Source organism: Xiphias gladius, chromosome 23, assembly GCF_016859285.1.
Source record: "Xiphias gladius isolate SHS-SW01 ecotype Sanya breed wild chromosome 23, ASM1685928v1, whole genome shotgun sequence".
NCBI classification, from domain to species: Eukaryota; Metazoa; Chordata; class Actinopteri; order Istiophoriformes; family Xiphiidae; genus Xiphias; species Xiphias gladius.
In genome coordinates, this window is record NC_053422.1 from 4,444,189 (window position 1) to 4,456,503 (window position 12,315).

Consider the following 12,315-nt stretch of genomic DNA (forward strand, 5'->3'; position numbering starts at 1 on the left):
CCCAAAAAACTCCCCCGTGTGATTCAACGACAACAAAAATTTTTTTCTCATTATTAGTCAGGACAAGATGATGTAACACGATATACAGAAAGAACAGGATTCTAAAATAAATGTCTTTTTATTTGGTTTTTTACAGTTGGAATGAGAAATGGCGTTCTCTTTACTGGCATATCACAGTTATGTATTAGCTTTCAATTGAACAGTTTACCTTTGTCATGCTAATAAAAGGTTAATATGAAGAGATAAAATTTGACAGTGTCATTTAAAACCTGGGAGTAATTACACCATTAAGCAATAAAGAGGTGACTGCTCCCAAAAGAAGAGTAGAAGACGATATAAAATAGAAACACAATGTTAAAGACTTTCTACAAACTGAAAAGGTTTCAACATCTGTGCTATACAAACGCCAACAGAAACCATTTCCAGTTTAATTTCCTTCCATAAATTAGTCGTGAGCTTTTCCTTTTCACTTTCGCCTCTAGTCATATTTCCCTTTGCCTTATTTTAAACAAGTTATCGAAGACGCTTTCAGTCTGCTGCCTCAGCGGCCGACGTTGACGGCGCGAGCGCCACACTGGGTCTGAGATCAACAGACACATTTAATGGCCTGCGCAAACAGTGGGAGGAAAAAAAAACAAAACACCGTTCCACTTCATGTCATCCACAGGACCATCGGGCACTCAGAGTGAACTTTGGAACGTTTGGATGGGATTTACCCGTCTTATCATTAAATACGACCCGGAACGATCTGCGGCAGCCGCTTGGCTCCGGCAGCGGCAGCGTTGTGAACCAGTGCAGCACCTTCTCCACAAAACGGTGTGTTATATTTGTCTGTCGTAAAACGGACAGCTTGTTATCAGCAGAATCAGCTGATGCTGTGTTGGCAGGGAGGGATGGTGCTCAATCATTCACCGTCCTCTGCCTGTGTAAAAAGGACGACTGCCAGGGCTCTGTTTGGTTTGAGCCAATACACTAGCGCGACGTTTTTCAGCATTACGACGTTTCGTTTGTGAAATTCTCACCCCCTGTTTTTAAGCAAGTCTAAAAAGTCATAAAAAATGTAACTGTTTGATTGTGGTGATCATCTAATCTGCCTGTGCTCACATGATACTAGAAGGTCCAACAACTGGCACCTTGTTCTTGGTTGCTGCAAAGTTGTATTTAAGTTCTGTTTGAACCCCCGTTCTCCTATTTCTGCCTTAATTTCAGATACCTCTGCTTAATGCTTAATAACTTGTCGTGTAAACCTCACAGAACCATAGTCAAGGGCTTAAATTGAAGAAGACATTTGTACCATTCAATATATAATCTTAAATTAGCTAATTTATTAATCTCTATGAAAATATGGGAAATTTAATACACAATTTTCTTAGAAAATTTAAATCATAGGGGCCCAAGGAGTCAGTTTGAAGTGACTTAATATTTCCTGTTGGAAAGTCAGTCAAACAACCCCATAGAGAGACAGAATGACTACAAGGACACAAAACAGTGACTAAAAACACAAATTGACCACAACAAAACAAAACAATGACCAAAGAAACACAAAACAAGAATTAAAACAATGCATAATGACTACAAAGATGGGACAAAAAGATACTAAACGACCAGTGTGACATGTGACAAATGACTACAAAGATGTAAAAATGATGACAAAGAGAAACAAAACAAATACAAAGAGACGAAAAAAATGACCACAAAAGATGCTAAATGAGACGTCGGTGGCCATTCTCTCATAATCCGTCCACGCCTGTAATCATATTCACGTTCTTTTGCACGCAACTTTTCATAGTACCGGCGGCCCCGCCGTAGTTCTGTATAGTGGTGGGGTCCTGCAGGCAGAACAGTGGATTCACAAGCTGGACAAAATAAACAAAGTCTGTCTACGGAGGTCGACTTCCAGGCCGAGGAAATGACTTCATGTTCTCAGCTTTTCAGGCCTGAGGACCTCTGCTGCTTATCAGATATCGAAATCCACCTCTGCATTCCCACAAAACTTAGCATTTTGAGGTAATTTCCTCTGGTCGTGTCAGATTACGTTTTCACAATAAACAAACACCACCACAATCCTGCCGAGGAGACGAGAATCTCGCATTTTCAGGCGTTTTTTTTTTTTTTTTCTTTTTTTTCCTTTGAGTGGTCATTTGGTGTCAGAACAATTAGACTAGGATCTCTCTCAGCAGGCAAAGTGAACCGAACTAAAGGAGGGTGGAAATAAAGAGCTTCAGTCACACTAAACATGCTTCTGGGCACCTAAAGAAAAAAAGAAAAAAGCCTGAGATTAGACGTCAAATAGACGGTAAACAGCAGTGGAAAGATTACTGCATTAAAGGATCCATGAAGAATGTGAAAGCTGAATAAATCTTTACTCGTCGCAACTTGCCGTCTGTATCACAGGTGAGATTTTTCTATGGATTTGTGTAGGCGAGATATTGTTCGGCGGGCGGGAGGAAATCACCGAGGAAGCTTTTTGCAGTCGTTTAAGTCAACTTTCGGCGACAGCACCGCATAATTACGGGTCTTATCAAAATCCAAAAATAGCATCAGGAGGAACACCGTGTGGTGTGTTATCGAGGATACGCGAGCATTGTCAGCCCTGCGTTTACCCTTTCCACCATGTGAAATTCAACGCGCTCGCCCCGGACGTTGCCTCTCCGGCAAAAGTCGCCATAACAGTCGGCATTAGTCGGGTCAAAGTGAGTCTTGTAAATACGGCACAGTTGGTACTGCGTGGTAGCATTCGCTGGGGAGGGAGGCATTTTTTTTTTTAGGGCCAGTGTGTTAAGACAGCGTGGACGGGGGTTTAGGATTTGAACGGGAGTGTCTCATCTTTGTCCTCATGCTTTGAACAGGTGACTCCCAGGGCACTGTGCCCTCCTTCAAGTCAGTCCGCATGTTCTGTAATGAGAGTGGATGAGACATATGAACACCAACAGAGACAGATTAAGTGGGAAGTATCCCTTTATCCCTTGGCTTATTTTTTTTTGGTCCGTGGCTCTTAGTTTAGCAGCCTGAGGGGGGAAAAAAAAAAAAAATCACCCTATTATTCCAGTAATAGTCCTTTGCGGGAAATAATAAATGTCTGTTGGGCTTAGTAGCAGTGAGTTGGTTTGTGTTTCCGTGCAACTTTTAATCTGCACTGTGGTTACATTTATCCTCTTGTAATAGAAAGAGTAGACAATTTCTTCGTATTCCTTTACTTTCCATCAGGAGTTTATTAAGATTAGGCTTCGGCTGTTCCAGTCTGTGGCCTTACTGTTGTTTAAGTCTCAAAAATACCCCAACGGTCCTGCAGGAATCATACAGTATGTGCTGTATGTATGGCTGTGATACCACAGTGAGTTAATGGCGAACCAGTGGAATTTTTATGGTCCTCTGTTACACCATATTCCTATTTGTACTTTGGCACTCGTGATTCCAGTGACATTTATCCTCTTTCTCAAGGCTCGGGGGCTTTTAGCGGACATTTTGGGGGAAAAAAAAAAGCTTGTTCACTTCCCGGCTGAGCATCAGAAGAGAAGATCGATACCGCTCTCATGTCTGCATGGTAAGTGCGGGGGCTAGAGCTCGCAGGTGACCATCTTAGCTTAGCGTAAACACTGGAAGCCGGGGGGAGGGAACGGCTCGCCTGGCTCTGTCCAAGTTTTTTTTTTTTTATTAAATCAGCCTACTAGCACCTCTGAAGCTCGCTAATTAAAACATTTTATCTTTTTTGTGTAACCTGTACGCTACCAGACGTGTAAACACGACCGTTTTGAGGTTTCGGAGGGAGCTGCGTGGTGTAATCGACTGTTAGCTAAACCCCATCCCTTGTCTAGTCATAGCTTAAACCCAAAGTCAGCTGAAGTCAGTGTTTTCAACCAACTCAAGGAGCACATGTTAGCTTCATTAGCTAGCTAGCTAGAAAAAAAAAAGATCATTTCACTTGGGAAAATCAATTATCAGAAGTTGCCCTTCACTGTCTAAAATCAAGGACTTAGGCAGCTGTGTTGTTGTAAACTGCATATGCGCCGTAGCGAAACGGAAAGCTCGACAGGCATAGCAACGGTAGCTTAAGGCGGGAGGGCCTTCTGCGCCGCCGGTTGCCCGGCAACTCAATCTGATGACAAGACCCCAGCGAGCCTTGAAACAGTTAGAGGCCACACCGCGTATTTCAACAGTATAAAAACAGCCGTGTTATCTTCGCGTCCCCGCTAACGAAACAAGATAGCGTTTCAATTAGCTCCGGGACGTGCTCGCGGGCGAGCTGCCGTCACGCCAAGCAAATGACCTCCTGGCTAGCAGCCCTTTAAAATCTACCATAAAATTATTACTTTTTTAAAAATCAAACGATGTGATAAAACAAACTGGGGCCAGGGTCTACGACTCCTGCCTCTAGTCTCAGCCTTGTGCTGGACTGGACTCTCGCATCCGAACAGACTCGTACGGTACAAGCTCATTTTGAGCAGAAGACGACGTTTTCTTTGTTGGAAAAATCACCTCCACATCATAGGACCTTGGTGATTATGTATAGAGCACCAAAGAAAATCTAACTTAGTGTGTTTTTTTTTTTTTTTAAATAAAGAAACAGCGCTGCGGCGGTCTGCCTGGCACCGATTCGACCCTGGAAGCAAACCGAAGGGCTGAAAACAACACGCAACAAATAAAAAGTTAAAGTCGTGCCACAAGCACATTAAAAAAAAACTCTCACATGGGGGCTTTAATTTGACTATTTTTAAAATTTGTATCCCAAAAGTATTCTGGCAGGTTATTAGTGACTTTGTATGAGCTTTTCTCGTGATACAACCACAGGCGAATTTAGGTGATTGGTACATCGTAAATATTTCTAATGTACCAATAATCATCGCTGTGATCGTAAAACTCCCTCTGATGTCGTGCGTTCCTCCTCCTCCAGTTGTGTTTGGGGGAGGGGTCCCGCTGGTGGGACTGGCCTGGTGACGTGCCTCTGTTGACAGTAGTAAAGCCTCCGCACCTACACGCCCACAGACACACACCGCCTCGGCCTCACACGCTCTCCCGCTCCCGCCGAGCTGTCAGCGAGCCACCGCCGCTCCAGGCTTCCTCCACCTGCGCGTCCTGTGCGCACCGCGGCGCCCCCCACCCTCCCTCCGCTCCGCTCTGCGCGTCCCGGCTGCGCGCACGTCCCGCCGCATCTCCGGAGCTCCGACCGGGGCTGAGACCGAAGGCGATGGCCTCCAAGGCGATGGAGTGTCTGAAGCTGTCGGAGGAGCAGATCAAAGTGCTGGAGGACTGTTTCAAAGGCTGCAAGCATCCGGACGGGACGACGCTCATGCTGGTCGCCGCGGAGTGCGGACTGTCAGAGGAGGACACGCAAGTGAGTGGTGACCTCATGTTTCGGCTCTTCCTCTTTCTCTCTTTCTCTCTTTCTCTTCCTCCCTCTCTCTTCCTCTCTCTCTCTCTCTGCCCCTACCGTCTGTGTGTGTGTGTGTGTGTGTGTGTGTGTGTGTGTGTGTGTGTGTGTGTGTGTGTGTGTGTGTGTCAGGGGTTTTGGGGAATCTGTGGCATTTACTTTTCCCGGTTTATAGGTTTTTGGACTAAAACATCGTCTCATCGATTATTGTGTGTTGCACATCTGCTCGTCCTGAACAAACTTATTTGTAGTGTTTTTTCACCTCTGGATTCCCCGAGGCGTTTCTTTTATAGTCCCATTGAGACTTAAAGTTTTCCTGTGTTTTTTTTTTTTCCTTTTTTCTTTCTGTACAATATCTGCTATTTCCATAAGGGCAGTGGGCCCCCGGCACGCCTGCAGCCCGTGCCTTTTATTCAGCCAGAGGCGTAAAGCGACACCGCGACACATGTCCACCGGAAAGTGTATCCATCTGCCTTCCCGGTGCTGGAAGATGTTTACACTCCGGGAGGACTAAAAGTTCAGCGTTCAAAGCTCCTACTCAGTCAAAAGTATTAGAACCCAACTGGACTTCAGAGTGAGGGAGAAAGGTGGGGTATTCATCAGAAAACCTGCCTGTCAGCGTGTTCGAGTTGTTGCGTAACCTTGCCACCTTGCATTTTTCATTCGGTGACTGGTCCGGCTGATGATAAGAGGAACTAACTATAAATGCGTTTGCTTGACATCAAACAGGCCGAACGCATTTATAGTTAGTTCCTCTTGTTATCAGCCGGACCAGTCACCGAATGAAAAATGCATTATTTCACATAGTATATCTGTACGTGAACTGGTAGAGAAGTAAAAAGTGTAGCTTTGACCCTGAAATACAGTGGAGCACAAGTGCAAAGTTGCCAAAAAGTACTTGAGTAAAGTGCCTAAAAAACTGTATTTAACTCCAGTACTCGAGTAAATGTATTTTGTAACTTTACTTCTGTGCAGTTTTCCGAGGTTCTACTATGATCACCAGCCCTGACAGTAAAAAAAAAAAAAAAAGCATGAGACCTGGACTCGGGAGACGTCACCTTATGGTATCACCACTTAGTGTAAAGAGGGTTCACAAGTCATGAGGGTTATCAGTGTCACTATCAGTGTCTCGGCCAGTTATAACCACGTTCTGCCGAAGAGACAAAAGCAGGAGGCGCGTTATGTGTTTGTCTGCAGGGGGGAAAAAAAACCAAAACCAAAAAAACTGTTTTTCTAAGAGCAAGACAGGACTTTTAACAATCCGTTTAAAAACCCGGAGCCGCTCTACTGACGGTGAAGAGAGCAGGTTTGTGGGCCGTGACAGTGCTCGGGGGGGGCGCGGTCGGCTGTTGGAAACCACTGTTGTTCACTCTGACCAACAGTGGTTCGTCTGTTCGGGGCTGAAGTGTGAGGAGGTCACGTGGGAAGCGCTTCTTGACCCACCTGTATTTGGTCTACGAGGAGGAGAAATAATTTAAAAAAAAAATAAAATAAAATAAAATAAACTGACACCTGTGGTTAAGTATTTGTCCGGCTCCTCATTTGCAGCACAAATTTTAATGTGCAGCTGAAAACGTTAGTGGATCAGTCAACTGACAGAAAACGACTCGGCAGCTATTTGGACCATTAGTCGTCTTTTTCAAGCAAAAATGCCAAACATTCTGCATTTCTTTGTCTCATGTAATAGTAAACCGAACATCTTCAAACTCTACCAGCGACAGAACGATAAAGTCCTGGACCTTTTTTTTTTTTTCATCCCCTCTCTCTCTCTTTTTTGGTCCCTGTTATTTGCACAGTCCAACAACTTGTCATCGAGACGGAAACAGACACTCAGTGTCCGACGTTGGGAACGCCGCGCGAGACCCCGGTTGTGTGGGACAGTTCGGGGTTTAATTATTTGAAACGTAAACCACAAAGAGCAGATCGAGGAGACCCGCATTCTATCAGGCAGCGCCATCTACCAGCCTATTTCGATTTTTCTAGCTGTTTAGAAATGAGCAGACCGGCGGACAGAGCCCACCCAGACACCTTTCAAAACACTGATCTCATGTGGAGGAGTGAGATTTAAGGATGTTGTTATAGTCAGCAATTAAAATAGAAAAACCGCCAGTTAATTATATGAAACATCACACTATTACTTAGACATTCAATCTTTATCAACCCCCCCACACACACACACACACACACACGTGTAAGCACTCCCACCATCCCTCTATCTGAGGAATGTCTTTGGCCTACTGTGAAGTCGGCGCAACGGGAGCCAGAGGCGAAGCCTCGGCGCACCGATAACAGCAACTGAAGCTACGCAGGCACCTCCAGTAGCATTCCTCTCACGGAGAGGTCATTGCAGAGGCACTCTGGGAATGTAAGAGCGCTCTGAAAAATTCGTTTTAGTTTTTTAGCGAGCGCGAAGGAGGGAGATGTCATTTTTGGAATAAAACGTTGTCAGTTGTTGTTGTTGAGGATCTGGCAGGCAAGCAGCACGGCTATCTGCTTAGCTGTGCTGACTGGGAGGTGAGGCCCCGGATGTCAAATCTGACATTTGCGTCGACGCGACGTCAGGTCCATTTCACAGGCAAATTTCTGCTCCTCTCTTGTGGGGGGTTGGTGGAGAGACGGAGCCCTCGCACGGCAGGGGGACATCTCGCCCTCCCCGCACAAACACCCCTCCGGCCAATAGCTCGAGCACGTCGGGACACGTGCTCTGTCGCCGGTCTTTCCACTTTGACTCCACAAACCGGTTGCTCCGGATTTTTCTCAGGGCTGCGGTTACGCAGGTGCAGGGGGAGATGTCATCCTGATGTGTAAACAGGTGTATCGTGCAGTTTCTACTCACTTAGAAAGAAAGGTCACACCAAGAATTTCATATTAGAGGAGGCAATGGGGGCAAAAAAAAAAAAAAAAATTGGCAACTGTGATTCGATAATCGGTTAATGGTTCAAGTCGTTGTTTGAGCGGAAATGCCAAACGTATGATAGTTCCAGCTTGGTTTAAGACTGTCGGTCGGACTAAACAAGACATGAGAGCATGTCCGCATGAAGCAATGCTGAAGAAACGGGGGGGTTATAGGTAACTGCAGGTCGCGGAGGGCCGTCGCGCACCGCGTCCAAATCTCGACGAACGCCTTGCGCCGGACGTGCATCTCAGACAAGCTGATTATTCATCCAAGTCCTGTCGGGACGTGGGTTCGAAACGCCGTTTTATACAACGTTGCTTTAACCCCGGGTGCTGTCACCATTCACGTCTAGCCTGTCTGTAAAACGATCTCTCCCTAACACGACTATGCTCCTTAAAGGTCGGGGGGACCGCAATCCAAGGTCCTCGCTCTGCGCAGAGAGATGCCTCAAGCAGTCGAACCCCGTGGGCGTCTTAGTCCTGGGAGCTGCGCGCGCATTTTGTGGCCCCTGTGGTTTCAGGCATCCCTCGGTGGAAAGGAAAAAGAGGGAACTTTGCACGAGAACAGCTCGGATGCCCACTTGCTTTAGTTAACTGCTGCTAACTACTTGTTACCACAAGGCCCCGATCTTCAGCCTCTCATTACTTTGACAGCAGAAGTGTTTTATTATTTAGGTCTGCCCACTAAGGTTTATATTCGGCTTTTTCTGCCTCCAGGGAGGCTATGAGAAAGGTTTGTTTATACTAAAACTGCACTATGCTGCCTTCCAATTCGTCCTCCGGCGTTAGTGACTGTTACTGTTACTTCCCTGTCGGGCCCCGGTCCAGGCAGGGGTGAGGTAAAGGTCTTATTGGAGGTTTAACTGAAGAAACACACCCCGGCTACCACTCCCTGTTTCCCATTAACAGCATTTACAGTGTGCTTCAGCCTCTGTGTAGCGTGTTTGAGCTCCTGTTTTTTTTCCTTCCCTTTTCAGTGCTGCAGAGTCAGTGCTTTAAAAGGTAGAGTCAAGTTTGAAAGACCTTGTTATGTAACCCAGTGCTAGTGAATGGGGGGAAAAATGACACAAGCACAATTGTATGGCTCAGCAGGATTATAAATCTTGACGTTACCGTTCAGAAACGGCATGTGTGTGTGTTGCTTTTACAAGGCATTCAAAGATCTTTTGTGCTTTGAAAACGGACCGGAAAACAAAAGTACACAAGAATTGACTACCATTCAAAACCTGGAAGAGAAAACAGCGTTTTTAAAGACTAAAACTTTAGGGACTGGATGTTGTTTAGTTGAGAAATACATAACGATTAGCTACAGTAACTGTTTTTCCCTAAAACCTGATGTCCCCTTGAAACACAGTTTTAACAGCCACGTTCAGAGACTAGTTCTTAATTGTTTTAGCCTCTGCATTTTTAAATGCAAACCCAGACAACTCCAAATGGGAATCTCATATGTTTTCAGTACAAACTGTGGAAACCGTCCTTCCCGCCAGGCAAAAGTTTCACACATCCAGCCGGGGTCCTGTGCCTTAAAGCTGGGGGGCCGAATCCCTCCCTTCCCCCCCTCGCCGTCGTCGTCGAGATGATGTCAGCGTTGCCGTGGATCCCTCGACAACGCGATCCAAAAAAAAAGCGGCGCGGCGGGCCACGGGTGTGTGTTGCAGCGATCAGGGCGGTTCAGCGCAACTGTCGTTAGCCGGGTTTTCAAAGGGCAGACAGGCAACTGGATCCAGAGAAACAGGCCCAGTCAGTGCCCTCATACTGTGATTAAAGTTAGATGGAACCGTTCGTTATCGCCCCTGATTTTCCCTGATACAACGTTGCCTCGGGGTCACTGCTGTGTCTGCATGAGTCAGCGACCGCATGTACATGCACCGAGAAATGTGACTGTAATGTGATTATGAAGATAAGGAGCCAGATGGGAAAATAGCTGCAGTTTTCTGGCCTCTCGGTGGATCACAGCTCTTATGTTTAGGGTGTCTGCGTCGCTGAACGGACCCCCGCTCACAGACACAACGAAACAACCATGTTACCATGTTGACACATGATGATGTGCTTACGATATTCTCATCACTAGCGAATGAGCAACATTAAATTTGCCGTACTGTGATGCCGTATGCTAAAAAGCTAAGTGTTAATTGCCAGATGTCAGCATGTGTTAAATTCCATAGCCGGCAAATACGGATGTTAACACGCTAGCATTAGCATGCTCACAAGCACAATGTTACATGCTAAATGACAGTATATGTTGAATTCAATAGCTGCTAACGTGCTAACATGATCACGCTAAAAAGCTAAATGTTACATGTTATGTGTCAGCAAATGTTAACATTTGCATTTCTGTTTGTCCAAGGATTCAGTGTTAGACTTTGTGCTAAGCTAACAACGTCCTGCCTACAGACTCTTACTGCACAGACATGAGATTCACGTAGATCTCGTCTAACTCTCAGAATGACAGTGGGAAAGTTTATGCAGTCCAGATGCTAAACTACTCCTCCTTACAGGCGTGTATTAAAATCATGGACTACACCAACCTGTTTTGTGCGGTGACAACTCCGGGAGCCACCAGTCAAAATATTTTGCACGTACTTTAGCCCACGTCCTGTCTTGGTTTAACGCTCGCAGTAACCGTAGCACCTGTAAACCGGACTATTAGGTTTCATATCGGGACTCGTAGCGAGAGATAAGTTGCACCCCGGGTGTTACTTGCCAATTATCAAGTCATTGTGCACATGTAAATGTAGCCAAGGGCGCCTGAGGATGAGAGAAGTATAACAATGCATTTGGAGATCTCAGTATTCTGATCAAATCCCTCTTGACAATACCAGAACACCACCTGTCTCACTTCTCAGGAATATTCATGTCGTGACTGAGTTTTGTCAGCCAGAGACCGGTCAACTCATCGCTCTCGTGTTTCAGGCTCTGCGGCACTTCGTGCCTAACGTACATGTCTCATGTGTTTTTGCAATGAGCCTCCCGTTGCCTGATTTTAACCCGTCCCCTTGGATGTGTTTGTCCCTTTTCTTTTTGTCTACTTCTTTCCTCCAGAAATGGTTCAGGCTACGTAACGCGCAGTGGCGGCAGGCGGAGGGTCTTCCACCTGAACTGGGCTCGGTGTTGGACTGAGACTTTTCGACCGCCTTCTGGATGCCCCAAGCGCTGTGCTGACCCCCCCCCCCCTTCCTCATACACACTCCCTCTTCATCTCTCTTTTTGTATCTACGGAATGTGAAGGTGTTTGTGTGTTGTTGCCAATTAGAACCGCCATGTTTACTGAAATAAACATATTGTTGTAATAAGTTAAACTGACTCGAGTTTGCTTTGAGGCCCAAATACACTGAGGAAGCTTAATTATACAATGATGGGATGAAGTTTAAAGGGGGGGGGGGGGGCTGCTTTTGTTTTGAGGCTTTGTTTACATGCACGTCCATCAGCAGGGAGCAGAGCTGGACGCGGAGCTGTTCACAGGACTATAAAAGATGTAAGGAAGCGCTGGGATGACAATAGATGCTGCTGGAATCCGCTGCCGCTATCCAGGAACTTCCAGAGCCAAATTTGGAACAGGACTAGAGAGAGTGTGTGTGTGTGTGTGTGTGTGTGTGTGTGTGTGTGTGTGTGTGTGTGGGGCCGGGGGGTCATGTGGGCTGACTGGACTGAACCGCATCATGGGCTAAACAAATGGCAAGTGATGTCATTTCATTGTCCCCTTTTCCCTGCGACCGAGCTCCGCGAAAAGGATGTGATTTCACCAGAAGGTCGGAGCTTTACGCCTCAGAAAAAGGCGCGACTTTAAAGGACAGGGCCGGAAATAATTCTGCGTTCTTCTTAACAAACCCGCAAAGAGACAAAGGAATTCTACTAACGAGAACTGTGTGCGTATTCAAATCCGAAAATATCTCATTCCTCTGTGCCACAGAGCCCCATTGTTGTCCGAAAACCTTTAAAAGCACAAATCACTGAGCCTTCTTTAAAAATGAAACCATATATTTCCGACTCATTTTTTTAAAGATTTACATCTTCAGAGGGAACCAGTGGGCTCGGGGCTAAAAGCAACAAAC

At 46.0% G+C, this 12,315-nt stretch overlaps 1 protein-coding gene across 1 annotated transcript; it reads left to right on the forward strand.

The window, feature by feature from the left end:
- Positions 1-690: 690 nt before the first annotated feature.
- On the forward strand, positions 691-11,554 carry hopx (HOP homeobox). The gene is made up of 3 exons (XM_040120739.1): positions 691-816; positions 4,892-5,332; positions 11,306-11,554. Exons 1-3 carry the CDS (start codon positions 706-708, stop codon positions 11,381-11,383), a joined length of 630 nt encoding a protein of 209 aa, XP_039976673.1. The 5' UTR covers positions 691-705; the 3' UTR covers positions 11,384-11,554.
- The last annotated feature ends 761 nt before the right edge of the window (positions 11,555-12,315 follow it).